Source organism: Monodon monoceros, unplaced genomic scaffold (genome assembly GCF_005190385.1).
Source record: "Monodon monoceros isolate NGI ecotype Baffin Bay Population unplaced genomic scaffold, NGI_Narwhal_1 Super_Scaffold_18, whole genome shotgun sequence".
NCBI classification, from domain to species: Eukaryota; Metazoa; Chordata; class Mammalia; order Artiodactyla; family Monodontidae; genus Monodon; species Monodon monoceros.
In genome coordinates, this window is record NW_021703774.1 from 78,303,106 (window position 1) to 78,320,835 (window position 17,730).

Genomic DNA, 17,730 nt, shown 5'->3' on the forward strand with positions numbered 1-17,730 from the left:
TACATTTGGTAGTGTATATATGTCACTGCTACTCTCTCACTTTGTCCTGGCTTCCCCTCCCACCCCGTGTCCTCAAGTCCATTCTCTACATCTGCGTCTTTATTCCTGTCCTGACCCTAGGTTCTTCAGAACCATTTTTTTTTTTTAGATTCCATATATATGTGTTACCATATGGTATTTGTTTTTCTCTTTCTGACTTACTTCACTCTGTATGACAGACTCTAGGTCCATCCACCTCACTACAAATAACTCAATTTCGTTTATTTTTATGGCTGAGTAATATTCCATTGTATATATGTGCCACATCTTCTTTAATTATTCATCTGTCAATGGACACATTATAGGAATTACTGAAATCACTGCTCCCACTTCCTTCAGCCTCCCCAGACCCAGAAAGGATCCAGTTAGCACAGGCACCTCATAAGTCCCAGGCGTCACCCCTTTACTTACTCTGGAGAAGGGGAAAGCATGTGGACCCCCTCAGGTACTCTGCACCCCAGCCCAGTAAGAGATGCCTTGAAGGGAAAGTAAAGGAATTTCCCCAAAGTCACGTGATTAAGAACCCAGGATTTGGACCTGGCTCTGGTTGACTCTAAAGATCTTCCAACAACCCTCCTACACTGTTTCCGGGAATGTAAATTGGTGCAGCCACTATGGAAAACAGGATGGAAGTTCCTTAAACAACTGAAAATAGAGTTGCCGTATGATCCAGCAATCCCACTCCTGGGCATATATCCGAAGAAAACCCTAATTCGAAAAGATACATGTACCCCAATGTTCATAGCAGCACTATTTACAATAGCCAAGACATGGAAGCCACCTAAATGTCCATCGACAGAGGAATGTAGAAAGAAGATGTTGTACACATATACAATGGAATACTACTCAGACATAAAGAGAATGAAATATTGCCATTTGCAGCAACACGGATGGGCCTAGAGATTGTCATACTGAGTGAAGTAAGTCAGACAGAGAAAGACAAAGAGCCTATGATATCACTTATATGTGGAATCTTTTTTAAAAAATGATACAAATGACCTTATTTACAAAATAGAAACAGACTCACAGGCACAGAAAACAACTTTATGGTTACCAAAGGGAAAGGGGGGAGGGATAAATTAGGAGTTTGGGATTAACAGATACACACTACTATACATAAAATAGATAATCAACAAGGACCCACTGAATAGCACAGGGAACTACATTCAATATCTTGTAATTACCTATAATGAAAAAGAATATATATGTGTAACTTAATCACTTTGCTGTACACCAGAAATTAACACAACATTGTAAATCAACTATACTTGAATTTTTTAAAAAAGCCTAGAGAGAAAAAATATTTAAAGAAATAAAAACAAAGACAGACCTTCCCACTGTTAAATTACCCTCTCCTCTTCTGTCTTCTCCTCACCACCCGGTTCTCTCTTCCTTTCCCAGCTGTGCACCGTGCTTATTCCAGCAGCTCATGCACCAACATTGGAGTCATTCGACTGAAGTCCTGGGGCATCTTTACCCTGAAATAAACACAGTAGCCAGCTAGGAGCTGGTGAATCATCCAGTCAGTGTATGTTTCCCATCCAGGGTTCCCCTTCGGGGGATGGAGGAGACAATACAGAGAGAGAGAGAGGGCTTTATGCCTTAGACTTCCTGCCTTGTTGGAAATCTGAGTGCTGGATGAGGTGTCAGAGACCAGTTTTTCTAACCCACTCACCCAACAGCAATAGCTTCTATGTAGTGCACGTTCTGTGTCATTTTGGAGTCTCAAACTAGTTGTGAGGTGGGCAGGGCAGGACCTCTCACCCTTTAACTGAAATGAAACCAGTGGAGATCTGCCCACCCAGCCGGGCAGTCTCAGGGGCCCGAGGTGAGCTCAGTCTTGAGTAACAGACTCAGTACTCTTGTCATCTTGGCTCACAGTCTTCTGAGGTCCCTCGGCACGAGTGTCCTCCACAAGAGATCCCACCAGGGATGACCCAGCCTCTGTCTGAGCATGAGCCACCACAGGAAGGACTCCCAGCCTCCCGGCTTCCTGGCACAGACCTGCCACTTTGAGCTGTTCCAGTCCTTTCTTAGGTGGAGATGGACTCTCCCTCCCTAGCTCTGCCTTCCGCAGAGTCAGGAGAATTGACATGTGTGAATATGAGCCCTGAAGCAGGGGGCCTGGGAAGCTTTTCCTTCCCACCCTCTCACCGGGTCAAAGCTTGGCAAGGCGGTTCTGCATGCCTGGCCTCCCTGGCTGGGACAGGCAGCCTCTGTGCCTGCAGGGACTTCAGCAGCAGGACTTCTGAGCCATCCACAGCTGCACCGACCACTCCCGTCTGAGCCCAGCATTTAAGGCCGGTGCACCCTGGCCAGCTGTGAGTCACGGCAACAGGAAGGCAGCGGCAGCTCCACTCACCCCAGCATCTAGCGCCCTGCGGGAAGGGCCTGTTCCCCCCGCCATGGCTTCCCGGGGGCAGGTCATCTTCTGGAGGTAGCACTCTCTTCTCTATGCTTACAGGTGGAGGAAACTGGGGTGAGGGCTTTGGGGGTTGCTGAGGACTGCTGGGCTGTCCCATAGGTCCCCACCTGTACCCTTATCTGATCCAGCATTGGGCTGGCGGGAATCTGGCCAGACAAGAGCCTAAGTGGACTCAGTTTAACATCACACCCCAGCCTCTCAAGACCCTCGTTCAGGGTCAGGTTGGTTTTCTGCCATGGAGGGCTGGCACATGCCAGTGTGTGTGCCAGGCTGGGATGTCAAGGCTCCTGTGGGGGCGCTGAGCAGGGTGGCTTAGGGCTATTTGGGAGGGTGGAAGGGAATCTATGACTGATGATGGGTGGAATGCAGGTGGACCTTCTGTAGCCCCCAGGATGAAGGAGGTGAGCATGGCTGAACCTTTGTGCAAAGAGGCCACTGGGAAGAGGGCCAATGGGCAAGCTGGGTGGGAAGCAGGGGCTGGAGGGCTGTTCCAGGGAAGCAGGTGGAGCCCATCGGGGTGAAGCTGGTGTCCACTCTCCACCCTAACAAGGCCATAATTTTCCTTAATATACTCATACATTTTATGAGTATATTAAGTTCATGAGGTGATCATGGCCATTGGTGATGTGGGAGAGTTCATGAGAGGATCTCCCCATCCTCTGCAGACCCAGTGGATTATTTTCTTAAATAATTACCAGAGAGCTTACTATCTTCAAATCTCACACTCAGAATGTATGCCACTTGGAGATGGAATGCTGGTGTGTATGTTCTACCAGGCCTGCCTGCATGGTACATTTAGGAGCTTTGTGGTCAGAACTGTCTTCCCCTTTTCCCTTCATGGCCATCAATGGAAGCAGCCTTCACCCATGGAACATTTTTTTTCTTTTTTTTTTTTTAATTGAAGTATAGTTGCTGTACAATGTTACAGGTGTACAATATAGTGATTCACAAGTTTTAAAGGTTATACTCCATTTATAGTTATTATAAAATATTGGCTATACTCCCTGTGTGGTACAGTATATCCTTGTAGCTTATTTATTTTATACATAACAATTTGTATCTCTTAATATCCTACCCCTCTGTTGCCTCTCCCCCATACCCTCTTCCCATTTATAGCCACTAGTTTTTTCTCTAGGTCTGTGAGTCTGATTCTTGTTTGCTTTATTCACTAGTTTGTTGTATTTTTTAGATCCCACATGTAACTGAGATCATACAGTATTTGTCTTTCATGGTCTGACTTATTTCACTTAGTATAATGTCATCCAAGTCCATCCATGTTGCTGCAAATGGAAAAATTTCATTCTTTTTTAAGGCTGAGTATTATTCCATTATATATATATACCACAGCTTCTTTACCCATTCATCTGTTGATGGACACTTAGGTTGTTTCCATATACTGGCAATTGTAAATAATGCTGCTATGAACATTGGGGTGCATGTATCTTTTAGACTTAGTGGTTTTGTTTTTTTCAGATATATACCCAGGATTGGAATTCCTGGATCATATGGTAACTCTGTTTTTAGTTTTTTGAGAAAACTCCATACTGTTTTCCACAGTGGCTGCACCAATTTACATTCCTACTAACAGTGCACAAGGGTTCCCTTTTCTCCGCATCCTCGCCACCATTTGTTATTTGTGTTCTTTTTGATGATGGCCATTCTGACAGGTGTGAGGTGATATCTCATTATGATTTTGACTTGCATTTCCCTGATGATTAGCGATGCTGAGCATCTTTTCATGTGCCTGTTGGCCATCTGTATTTCCTCTTTGGAAAAATGTTTATTCAGTTCTTCTCATTTTTTAATCAGGTTGTGGAGTTTTTTTTGCTTTATTGAAGTATAATTGACTCACAATGTTGTGTTTTTTGTTTTGTTTTGAAGTCAAGGTTTTTATTAACTTTAAACAGCCAAATGTGATCTTAACTGACATGAGACTGTCTAGTTTTTATTTCTTTTACTTTTTATTTTATATTGGAGTACAGTTGATTAACAAGGTTGTATTAGTTTCAGGTGTACAGCAAAGTGATTCAGTTATACACATACATACACTTTTCTCATATTCTTTTCCATTATGCTTTATCATAAGGTACTGAATATAGTTCCCTGTGCTATACAGTAGGACCTTGTTGTTTATCCATTCTATATATAATAGTTGGCATCTGCTAACCCCAAACTCCCACTCCATCCCTCATCCACCCCCCACCCCTTGGCAACCACAAGTCTGTTCTCTATGTCTGTGAGTCTGTTTCTGTTTCATAAAAGTTCATCAGTGTCATACCTTAGATTCCACATATAAGTGATATGGTATTTGTCTTTGTCCGACTTACTTCACTTAGTATGATAATCTCTAGTTCCATCCATGTTGCTGCAAGTGGCATTATCTCATTCTTTTTATGGCTGAGTAGTATTCCACTGTATATATGTACCACATCTTTATCCATTCCTCTGCCAATAGACATTTAGTTTGTTTCCATGTCTTGGCTATTGTAAATAATGCTGCTATGAACATAGGGGTGCATGTATCTTTTAATTTATAGTTTTGTCCAGGTATATGCCCAGGAGTGGGATTGCTGGATCATACAACAACTCTATTTTTAGTTTTTTGAAGAACCTCCATACTGTTTTCCATAGTGGCTGCACCAGCTTACATTCCCAACAACAGTGTAGGAAGGTTCCTTTTTCTCCACACCCTCTCCATCATTTGTTATGTGTAGACTTATTAATGATTGCCATTCTGACCATTGTGAAGTGGTACCCCCTTGTAGTTTTGATTTGCCTTTCTCTAGTAATTAGCAACGTTGGTCACCTGTTCGTGTGCTTGTTGGCATCTGTATGTCTTCTTTGGAGAAATGTCTGTTTGGTTCTTCTGCCCATTTTTCAATTGGGTTGTTTGTTTTTTTGATGTTGAGTTGTATGAGCTGTTTATGTATGTTGGGTACTAACCCCTTATCAGTCTGATCATTTGCAAATATTATTTTCTCCCATTCAATAGGTTGTCTTTTCATTTTGTCGATGGATTCCTTTGCTATGCAAAAGCTTTTAAGTTTAAGTAGGTTCCATTTGTTTATTTTTGCTTTTATTTCCTTTGCTTTAGGAGACTGATCCAAAAAAATATTGCCTCAATTTATATCAAAGAGTGTTCTGCCTGTGTTTTCCTCTAGGATATTTATATTATTTGGTCTTACATTTAGGTCTTTAATCCATTTTGAGTTTATTTTTGTGTATGGTGTTAGAGAATGTTCTAATTTCATTCTTTTACATGTAGCTGTCCAGGTTTCCCAGCAGCACTTATTGAAGAGGCTGTCTTTTCTCCATTGTATATTCTTCCTCCTTTGTTGTAGATTAATTGCCCATAACTGTGACCCATGGAACATTTGAGTGCCTGCTAGGAGTCTATGGGTGGAAAAGTTATGATCCCTGATCTGAAGGGTTACATTCTGATCAACAGCATTAACGGAGCACCTACTATGTGTTGAGCACTGCACCAGGCACTAGTGCACTAGTGCACTGGTGCGAAGGCAACTAAAACACTGACAGGATTTTAGGCTAATGGGAAAGAAAGACTCCCAAACAGACAATTCCAACCTGCTGTTCATAAGCCATGAGACAATAGGGCAGAATGCAACAGGAGCACTTTCCTAACCTGAGGCTTTGGGGAAGGTTTCCTGAACCAGGTGATGGCTGGGCTAAGTCTTGTGGATGAATTAGCATAATCCAGGTGAAGAAGGATGGGAAGGACCCTCTAGACAGAGGAGATAGGACGGGACAGGACAGGATGGGATAGGATAATAGAATAAAGCTCACGAAGCAGCATGGGGTGTTGGAGAGTTACAAGCTACTCCATATCATTATCCGAGCATGAAGTTTGAGGCAGGGCATGCTGAGATGAGGCTGGAGAGGCAGAGCCAGGTCATGCTGGGCCTTTATCAAGAAGACTCAGAGCTAGGAATTTGGTGTGGGTGATGAAGAGCCATTGAAGTCTCAAGCAAGGGAATCTTGGTGGCTTTCATCTTAGGCAGTTTATTCCAGAGGCAGCATAGAGAATGGATAGGAGGGCAGAGAAATTGCAGGGAAACAGTTACATAAGGAATGCTGAGGACCTGAAGTTGAGAATGATAGCAGGGGTCCAGAGAGGGGAAAACTATTCAAGAAATGTTTAGGACTTAAAATTGGTGATAAGGTAGATAGCTAGTGGGAAGCAGCCGCAGAGCACAGGGAGATCAGCTCGGTGCTTTGTGACCGCCTGGAGGGGTGGGATAGGGAGGGTGGGAGGGAGGGAGATGCAAGAGGGAAGAGATATGGGAACATATGTATATGTATAACTGATTCACTTTGCTATAAAGCAGAAACTAACACACCATTGTAAAGCAATTATACTCCAATAAAGATGTAAAAAAAAAATTGGTGATATTTGGTAAATGAATGGAGGGGCAAGTAGGGTGGTACAGAATAGGAATGGATGAGGCAAAGGGTGGAGCCTGGAATGAACCCCATGTTCCTGGATTAGATGCAGTGAGCTGGGAAAGAGGGAGAAGAGATGAGAGTTAACTTGGGCATGCGTAGAATTTGAGGTTCTCCTGGGGCCTCCAGGCGGAGATGCTCAGTGGACAGCATCCACTGAGAGAAACTGGGAGAGGTCAGGGCTGGAGATGTCAGTTTGAGAGTCAGAAGCAGGAGGCAGGGAATAGTCAGCTGGGATGTCTTGTAAGGAGAGCACATAGCAGGAGAGGAGCAAGGGACCGGCGATGGGAAGCTGACGTACACCAACGTTTAAGGGTGGGCAGAGGAAGGTCAGTCAAAGAAAGAACTGGGAGCAAGTGGTGGGAGAGGTAGGATAAAACCAGGATAGAAGGGTCTCATGGATGTCAACAGAGAAGTTTCATGGAGCACCCTGGACTGGTAGGAGTATCAGGCCTGGTGCTGGTCGGGAGATCCAATCCGGACAATAATATGGCCTATGCAGCATTTAAGCAGAACTCATGTGGCTTTGCCCAGAAAGTGAGGAAGATATGATGCCAAGTAGCTCCTGAACCCAGATGAGGCCAGGAAGAGGCAAGGATCCTGAGTCTAGGTTCATGGGTGTGTTGACCATGCACTGGCAACAGAGAATACCAGATAGCTGTAGCATCTTGTAGCTCTCCTTCCAGAAAGCAGAGACACAGCTAAAGCAGAGGTGAGACCCAGTGGCATGGATTTAACATAGTTACTCTGCTCTCCTTTCTCCCTGGCCTCCCCAGCCCTTCTTTCTCTTCTTCCTTCCCTCCTTCTTTCCTTCCTTCTTTCATTTGTTCCTTCTTTCTTTCCTTTCTTCCTTCTTTCCTTCCCTTTTTCCTTCTTCCTTCCTTTCTTCTTTCTTTCCTTCCCTTTTTCCTTCCTCCCTCCTTCCGTTTCTCCCTTCCCCCCTCCCTTCCTCCCTCCCTTCCTTCCTTCTCCCTGGATTCTTCGTCTCATTCTGGCTCTTGTATCTGAAGAGAGCTCTTCGGAGCACTTAAGACCGGGGGAAATCACCAGCCACAATGGGATTAATGAAGACATGTCAAAGGAAGGAAGCCACTGCATAGAAAAGGAGCAGAAGTCTACCAGAGGAAGGTGGATGAAACAGAGAATGAGGGAGGCTAGAACAAGGGAGGCACAGGGAACTTTGTTCCAAAATCTTGGTTTCCCGTTGCCCCCAAGATTTCGAGCTAGTGGCTGGCTCATACATACCAGACTTTGATGGCCAAAGTGGTGCTTGGCAACATAACAAAAGTTTGCCTAGTGAGAAAATCTCTCCAAAGGCCTGGCCTGGGGAGGATCTCAACACAGGCCATGCTGACACTTGAAACCCCATCGAGGTGTGAAAAGATGGGTCCAACTTTCAGACCCTCTGAGCCTATAAAACCTGAGGCTTTGGGGCCTTGAGTGCCCATCCTCATGAGCAGAACAGAGAGTTGGAAAATGAGATAAATTGCACATTGGAAGAAAGACTAAACAGGAGGCACCTGTGTTCCTGCCCGCACCAGGGGCAGGTTACCTCCTGAGCATGTTGCTCTAGCCCCATCTCCACCTGCTGCAATGTTACTCATTTCTTTCGGCATTCAGCTCGAATGCCACTTCCACTTTGAGGTCTTGCTGGATCTTTCTAGTTGCAGTTAATTGCTCCTTTTATGTTCGTGGTCAGCCATGTTGATGAATACCTGTTCTTGTGCTCGTCTGTTTCCCTCAGCGGGGTTGGCTCGTCGAGGGCCTGGCCTTTGCCTTGTCCCTTGTCATAGGGAGGCAGTGTAGCTCCATGGCTACCCATCTTGGCTCTGGAATCACACTACCTGGGTTCAAATCCTTGTGCCACCTTGAACTGTGTGGGCCTCAATTTACCTACCTATGAAATGGGCTGATAATAGAACTTAACTCCTAGAGTTGTTTGAATGGCATGTGATAATTATGTGCCTGGCACATCCTAAGAGTAATTGCTAGAGTCTTCATCTGCACATCTCTCTACAATTCCAGATACATGGCTGTGGACTGCGCGTTCTAGTATACTTTGGATAAATTGCTACCGGGGTCTCTTAATGACAGGTCACTCTAACAACACTCTGGAGAATATTCAGAGTTTTTCAGCTTCTTATTTGGAAAAAAAAAAAGTCCACCCCACCTTTTGTTGTCTATGAGTCTGAGACCATTCTTCTGTAAACCTGAGGATGACTAGGGTTTAGAATAAATGTATGGCTCTGCCAGTATCAAGCATTAAGGTGGGTGAGGTGAGTCTGGGAGGTCCTTGAGTGTACAAGCTCAGCATATAAATCTTCCGATGAGGCACTGCTGTTGTCAAGAGCCATAGCCTTCAGGGGACCGATGGAGCTATGGAGCTATGACCAAGCACTGGGTAATGGTTAATTAGCTAAACGACACCACACTCCTAATTATCTCCATTTCATAGATGCAAATGTTGAGGCAAGATGACCCGCTCAATGTGCCCCAGGTCAGCAGAGACCAACAAGCTCCTACCTAGACCTCTATACTGACTTTTATTAGAAAATTATCTTTCTAATCAGCTCTGCCTCATCTCCTGCCACTTAAAGCAGAACCCAGCTCAACACTGGCAAAACTCCTCAGGGACCAGACAGCCAGGGCGGAAGAGTTCTCAGCCGGCCGAGGAGGGCACTGTCCCCAGAACAAGCCGGAGCCTTTGGCTTATCAACCCTGGGTCTGTGTTGTTTCAGGCAGCTGCTCTAGATGAGTGAGTACAGGAGTAAGAAGTGATTGAAACTCAGTGAAAATTACATCCTTTCAAAGCTTGAAAATTCGGAAAGTCAGTACACCCCCTCATTTTATCTATGAGATAATAAAAAGAAATTGCGCAACTTGCCAAAGGGTCATGCAGTTAAAAATGGGTAGAATAATGCTCTTTCAACGATTCCATATTGCCCAGTGACCCTAGCTAAAAACCGTACTGGACCCCAGCTGACCACAATTTACCAAAACATCAAAGATCCCTAAATCTGAGAGACCAAAGCTTCATCCATATTTACCTTTGACGTAAAAAGAAGTGGAAATAATGTCGGTGCGGGGGTTAGTCTCATATTCCTGCTCTCCTAGCTGGGTGACCCCAAGTAAGTTGCTTAACCTCTCTGTGTTTTCAGTTCCTCAGGAAATTGGAGTTAATAATTGTACCAGCCTCTCATTTGTTGTGAAGACTAAATGAGTTAATACATGTAAAGAGCTCAGAGCAGCACCTTGCACGTAGTTACCAATGTATGAGTTAGATACTTATTCAGTCATGCCCTCCCATTGTTTTTACAAAATAACAAAGTGACTCAAAGGGAAGGTGAGGAATAACCAGTCCAAAAGTAGCAGCTGGGCTTAAGGGACCTCTGTGTCTGAATTCTTCTGGGATTTCAGTGGAGATACCTTCTTCTCTAGTCCTTGTTCTACGAGATTCGGGAAAGTGCTCGCTGCCTGAGGTAGTAACACTTGCTCCACGGTCTGGGCCTCCGAGAAATGCAGATTTGCACTCCCCACTCCAGACCTACCGAATCCAAACTAGGGGCAGGGCCCAGCAATCTGTGTTTTTTGTTTTTTGGTTTTTTTTTTTACATCTTTATTGGAGTATAATTGCTTTACAATGGTGTGTTAGTTTCTGCTTTATAACAAAGTGAATCAGTTATACATATACATATGTCCCCATATCTCTTCCTTCTTGCATCTCCCTCCCTCCCACCCTCCCTATCCCACCCCTCCAGGCGGTCGAGCTGATATCCCTGTGCTATGTGGCTGCTTCCCACTAGCTATCTACCTTACGTTTGGTAGTGAAATTGAGCTATTTGTAATGAGGTGGATAGACCTAGAGTCTGTCATACAGAGTGAAGTAAGTCAGAAAGAGAAAGACAAATACCGCATGCTAACACATATATATGGAATTTAAGCAATCTGTGTTTTAACAAGCCCTTCAGGTGATGCTGTTTTAGCCTTCTCTCTGGGCTCTGTGATTCCTCAGGGAGAGCACGAGGATTGACTCCTGATAGAGATAAATTTCACCCGTGATCATTTATCATTCCACATTTCTCCTTAAGAAGTGTTCTAAAGAGGGGCAGATGGGCCTTGACGAAAACCAAGGAAAAAACCATGAAGCTTTCCACAATCCCAAACCCTCTGCCTGGGATGTTTCAGATTTACTATCACATCTCTTCCAAATGTATTCCTACCGCTCCAGCATAGCAGTAATGAGAGAAAGGGAAGACAGTTTCCCCTCTTTCTTTCCCTGCAGATTTAGAATGAAAAATTTCATAGAATAAAAAGCATGAAAGATTTGAGAAACAGAGCATCCTTAAAGTGTCATCCTTAAAGACATCCTTGAATTGTCTCTTTTTTCTCCCTGTCTTGGCTTTTCACTGCGTTCTCCTCCCTCCTCACCCCAAAAAGGCCATTTCACACCTCTCCTCTCTCCAGGCCTCCTGCAAGCCTCTTATCTCTCTGTATCCTTCACTGAGAAAATAGGAGCCCGGCAGATTCTGGCTCCCTCAACTTTTCCCTTCCACGGCCGCCTGCCACACTCATCTGTGCCCTTCTTCTCTGCGTGCATCCTGGTACCAGAGGACGAGCCCAGCTCCGAGAGAGGGGCAACCCCTCTGCGCCCTGGATCCGTCTCCTCTCCCCTCCTCCAGTATCCCTGTCAGCATGCCACCTGAATGTCAGTGTTTTCTAGTTTAAAAGAAAAGCCCTCTCTCAGCTCCACAACCTCTCCTGCCCCCTCTCTTTTTCCCTTCTTAGCAAACTTGTTGAAAGCTGCCCAGAGTTAGTGAACTATGACTTGCTGGTGTTGTAGAGGGAGCTTGAGGGGTGGCTCAAGCTCGGGGCAGACTGGACCTGGCAGCGGGTCGCAACCCAGGCTCCGCCACTTTCCGGCCGTGTGGCCTTGGGCAAGTTGTTTATCGTCTCTGGGCCTGGCTTCCTCATCTGTAAAATGGGCGTGATATTAGAATCTGCACCGTAAGATTGTGAGAAATATGTGAATGAATGCATGTAAAGCGTTTAGCAGACACTTACTCTAAACTGCAAATTCTATTATTATTCTCTCCTTAATTTACTCCAGTGGGGTTTTGTCCTCACTGCACCAAGGTATCTATCACTACTGTCAATGTTTCTAGCGACCTCCATGTTGCCAAATCTAATGTCAGCTTCTCTGATCTGATCTCACTTGTCTTCACAACAGCATTCAACACAAAATGTCCCACGACTGCCTCCTTGAAACACTTTCTTCTATGGTCTCCAAGACGCTACACTCTCCTGAATCCCACCCTCACCCCTACCCCATGACACTGGTCCCATCTCCTGGGGTTGTCCTCTGCCACTCTACGCCTGGTCGGGTGGTAGCCGCCCTCCTCTGCTGCCCCATGCAGCTCAAAACCACCAGGCTCCACCTCCAGGGAACCCGCCTCTGGGATGAGGAAGTAGCCTTTCACTCATTTCGCATATTCGATGATTGACTGTGCCCTTTGCTAAAAGGCCTCAGGGTCCAGGAACAGAATATAACAGTATGGGGACAATTGCCCTTTAAAAGTGGCTGGTGGAGGAGATATGGGGATATATGTATACATATAGCTGATTCACTTTGTTATACAGCAGAAACTAACAAACCCTTGGAAAGCAATTATACTCTAATAAAGATGTTTAAAAAAAAAAAGTGGTTGGTGTAGGCTTCAGGGTCAGGATAAAGTCTCACCAGGCGAGGGAGGGCCAGTCGCGTACTAGCAAGGGCTGTGTGAGAGGCAGCTTCTTCCAGACCCCAAAGGAGCCCTGGCGGAAGCCTTGAAGCCTGGGGTTAAGTTTCCAGACAGGTCTGGGTGGGAAGCCTGCCGATGCAGGGGACACGGGTTTGAGCCCTGGTCCAGGAAGATCCCACATGCCGCGGAGCAACTAAGCCCATGCGCCACAACTACTGAGCCCACATGCCACAACTACTGAAGCCTGTGGGCCTAGTGCCTGTGCTCCACAGCAAGAGAAGCCACCACAATGAGAAGCCTGCACACCGCAACAAAGAGTAGACCCTGCTCGCCGCAATTAGAGAAAGCCCACGCACAACAACAAAGACCCAACACAGCCAAAAATAAATAAAATTTTAAAAAATAAATTAATTTTTTAAAAATTAAATATTTTAAAGCACTTTTATAGTTAAAAAAAATCCTTACACCTTAATATAGCAGCAGTTGTAACTCTATACAGTAATGTGCATTTCTGCACTTTTACTGGGTTGGAAAATGCCATATTGGGCCACCCTTCCTGGAAACACAAGGCCTGGCGGGATTCCCCCATCTGCCCACCGCCCATTCTGCTCAATCTATTATCCTGTTACATATGAGCCTCTTGGGGTCCAAGCAACGTGCCCAGTCAAGCACCTAACAGTCTCTGTATTTAAGTATTTACACAGTGGTTCCCAAAGTGAGTTCTGAGGACACTGATACAGCAACGTTTTTCCCAGAAGAGTTCTGTGGTCAAGCAAGATTGGAAGTGCTGAATACTATTAGGTTGGACTACATGAAATTGCCAATGTTCAATTGTGTTTGACCTCCGAAAGAGGGATTTCAAATGGTTCAACCTAGTACATACTCCGCTAGGACACTCACTATGCATATTAGCGTATTAAGAGCTTTTGAAAAGTCCTATAGTTAAAGAAATCTATTTGATTGTGATTGACTCAGTGTAATCCTTTTAAAAATAATACTTATTAATATACATCAGGACACAGTTTGGAAAACTCGGGCCTGGAGTAATTACAAAAGAACAGAAGTCATGGATAGAAAAATGAACATGAATGTAGGAGCCCAGGGCAGCATGAAGGCTGAGCAAAGGCTCAGGAGGGAGGGGGCAGGTGGATATTTTCCTTGCCGGACTGCCTGCCCAGCTTTGATATCCAAAGTCATCATATTTTTCAGCCCTTCCCCTGCTGCAGTGATTCTTCCTGACCGACCTCTGCTTTTTTTCTCCCTCATAAACGTGTAGGGAGGATTCATGAACTGACAGCAATGGCTCACCCCATATTCCTCAAATGACAGATACTAAATAAACATGGGTATTATTTTGACTGCTCTCTCATTATAATTATTAGTTCATCTTTTCAGGATGTTATTATCCCAGTTCATAAGTGTTCATCTAATTTGCTTACAACTAGGAGGTGAGTTAAGCTAATCTGGGGGCAGGCAGGAGGCTCGCCCTGGCTGGGGTGCCCCAGGGAGCACCTCCCACGTGCTGTATAAAGAACGTGGGCACATGGCCAGCTTTGAATATGTTGTTCTCCAGGGACCAAAGCCAGATGTCTAAGACAGAGACTGGAATTGTCGGACAGGGTAGATTCAAGTAGCAGACAGTGAGACAGAGGCTTGGCCAGGACTAAATCCTCTGTGCTTCTACTCCCTACCCACCCCCCACCCACCCACTGTCCCACTGTCTGGAATTCTTCCCACCAGAGAGCCTTTAACAGGGTTGTCCGTCATTCACATGCTACCTGGTGGACATCAGCGTGACGGACTCTCAGTGGAGCCGCTAGGCATTTTGACATCACCGGGCCCCTCTGGTCATCTAGCAGGTGTTAGGTGTGGGTAGGAATTATCTGATATTCCAGGGACGTGGAAGATGAGAATCGAAAGGTAGGGTGATGCCTGCCTGTGAGAGCACAGAGTTTATTTCAAGTTGTTACTTGTAGTGTGGTGGGATTTAAATGACATTAAATGGGACCCTGACAGTTTTGTGCCCTGCAGTGGAAGGCACTGCCCAGAGTGAGCATGCTCACAGAAGAAATCCGTGGCCTCTCAGGGACATTGCTGCAAACATATAATTACCAGGAAAGGAAAGAACAAGGTTGTTTGATTTCTCATGATGTGAGTGAAAACAAAGACTTTGACTTCGGCTCCTTTCTGCTTGTGATCCTATACCAGTCACTTAATTTTTCTTGTTAAGTAAGGGCAATAAATGGACCTCCCAGAACCGCCTTGAGGATCAAAAGCGACGAGGTACAAGAGGTGGCCATGACAGTGACACTGACGGCAACACATAGCTCTCTTGCAATACCTGACGTGTCTACATCTTTCATTGAGAAGCTGCCTTGCCCATTGGAGAAATATAACCTTTAAAAAGAACCAAGACCCATACACCCATTAAAATAGGCAGAGATATTAAAAAGCAATGGTCCTTTATGTCCAATTGTTCATTTCCCTTCAGGTTCAGCTTCCAGGGGGTCTGTCTGTATTAGGGATGTAGCCCGACATTTTGGATCTCTTGGCCAACAATTTATGTCAGTTCTGCGGTTGGCCTTCTTATGGGATCACCTCACAGTCCCACAGCCTCATAATCATGGCCTCCAATGTTGGGTTCCTCCCGCGTGCCAGTACACTTCTTCAAGTTCTGCGTACCTTATTGATTAAACAAATTTTTACTGATCATCTACTTTGTACCTGGCACCATAGATCCTAGGATTACAGTCAGGGACAAGGTATAGGGCCCATCATCATTTAGAGTACAGACGAGAAGGGGAGACGGATAGATAAACACACAGTTACAATCCTGTATGCTCAGTGCCACCACAGGCCAGTTGCAGAATGCTTTGGGATCAACTTCTAACCCAGTCGTGGTGGTGGTGATTTGTGGTGCGTCATTCTAGAGATTTCCTGGAGCAGGTAGTTTCTGAGTGGGAGTTAGCCAAGCAAGGAGAAGTGAGGAGAATATCCAGGCAAAGGGCAAGACCTATGGGGGGCGGGGGGAATGGGAAGAGGAAGGCAGAGTGGTAGCTGCAGAGATGAGCATGAGCTGGATTTAATCTCCTCAACAACTGAATAAGGTGGGTTTTATCTTCCCACTTTGCAGCTGAGCAAATCAAGGCATAGAGTGACATGAGAAAGTGAATGGGGCTGTTTGGGAGAATGATTAGAAGATGGCAAAACCAGCAGATGAAATCAAATCCTTTTTTTTAAATTGGGGTATAATTGTTTTACAATGTTGTGTCAGTTTCTACTGTACAGCAAAGGGAATCAGCTCTATGTGTGTATATATATATATATATATATATATGTCCCCTCTTTTTTGGATTTCCTTCCCATTTAGGTCACCACTCAAATCATTTTTGAGAATGATTTTCAAATCAGGAAGAGATGGTGAGGTCAGGATCCACTGCTTAATGGTCAGACTCTGCTGGGCCCATGGTGCCCCTTACTGATACTTTTCTCCCAGGGATCGTCAATCTCACTGCTTATCCATTATCACAACTGTTTAGTACAATATAAGCAAAGGGAATAAAAAATAGAGTCTAGATCTATCTGCCTCCAAAGTCTATGCCATTTTCTAGTCTAGAAAAAAGTTATTTTATTTTTGATGCTATGATTAGGTGTGTGGAGCAGCTGGGGAAGTCGGGTGGCTAGGCTGGTGCAAGGTGGATCTTACAAGGCAACTTCCCCTTACGGCCAAGGTCTTGGTAGCTGCACTTTATCAAGAGCCCAGGAGCCCAGTTTCCCAGGAGTCCCAGTGACAAAACCCCAAATGCCAGGTTCCACTGCCTTTCTTTGAAAGCCTTTAGAAGTAAAACTCTGAAGTGTTAGCAGAGAGGACTATTGGTGTGAGAAAGAAGTGTTTTGATATTACAAAGCTATCAAGATCTTGGTTCTTTTGGAACGCCAGAAGAATTTTTTTCCCCTTAAAGAGATCCCCCAAAACTTCTGTGCTTAAACTGTAGGAGAAGACTAAAACCTTGAAAGCTTTTGAACATGACCAAAACTTTGAAAAAAAGATAAATCTGGTTGTTTTCTCATATTCTAGGTTGACATTTCTCATAGGCAAAATACTATGAAATGCTTGACTTTTGTAGATCCAGCAAATAAGTAATTATACTTTCACTAATAATGACCCCAACATATTCCATTTATTCTAATAAGTGTGTTATCTGAATGTAAGTGCTAATTTTCTGCGGCAGAAAGTGTGGGACCTACAAGCGAATCTGTTTAATACGTGTAGAGGACCCTGCTAGCTTCCCAGTTTCCTACCCTTAAGGCAAAATTGTAAAGAAGCAAGGCACAGGATGGTGGCTTTCATCAGCATCCCCAAAAGGTGTTGAATTGTGAAGGATGTGCTCAGTTTATCTGGGGCTCCTGGTGCTGTTCACCTGGGTCCCCCAAACTGAGGCTGTTCTCCAATCATCACCTCGGGCACCTTGTGAACAGCCTATGGAGTTATGAAGAACACATCTGCTAACTTAAAGGAAGAAAAACAAGTTATGGGTAACTTCTAGCACATACTCACTGGGTCCTGGCTCTTCCCGTGGGAGTTCTACAGAAAGTACAAACCATTGACCTAGGAAATCGTAAGTTAACAACTTTGTGGGAGCATCTAACTGAAAGATGCCTGTTCACCCACCTTCTCAAAGAGAGTTAGGTCAAACCTAGAAAAACTAGAGCAATGCTTTCTTTTTAAAAATATGTTCTCCTTATTTGTTTTACAAAAGTAATGTGGGGTTAGTGGGGAGAATTTGGAAAATACAGAAAAGCACAAAAGAAAAAATGTCTAAATCTATATCATCCTGAACCTGGAGATAACCACCTTCAATGTATCCTTCCAGTCATTTTTCTCTGTATTTAGATATAATAAACGGTAGCATACGGTACATATTATTTTAGAAACTACTTTCTACTTACCAATTTTGTGAACATTTCTCATATAAGTAAACATTCTCTTATGATGTGATTCTTTACAACTGTGTAGTATTGCCTCTCATGATGAACCTTAATTTACTCACTCAGTTCCCGATTCTT

At 44.5% G+C, this 17,730-nt stretch overlaps 1 protein-coding gene across 1 annotated transcript in view; it reads left to right on the top strand.

Annotated features, from left to right (window-relative positions):
• Positions 1-2,365: 2,365 nt before the first annotated feature.
• VTCN1 (V-set domain containing T cell activation inhibitor 1) overlaps positions 2,366-17,730 on the top strand; it is a 63,169-nt gene continuing 47,804 nt past the window's right edge. Inside the window, 1 exon segment of the mRNA XM_029228683.1 lies at positions 2,366-2,476. Within this exon segment, the coding sequence (XP_029084516.1) occupies positions 2,445-2,476 (32 nt within the window). The 5' untranslated portion in view covers positions 2,366-2,444.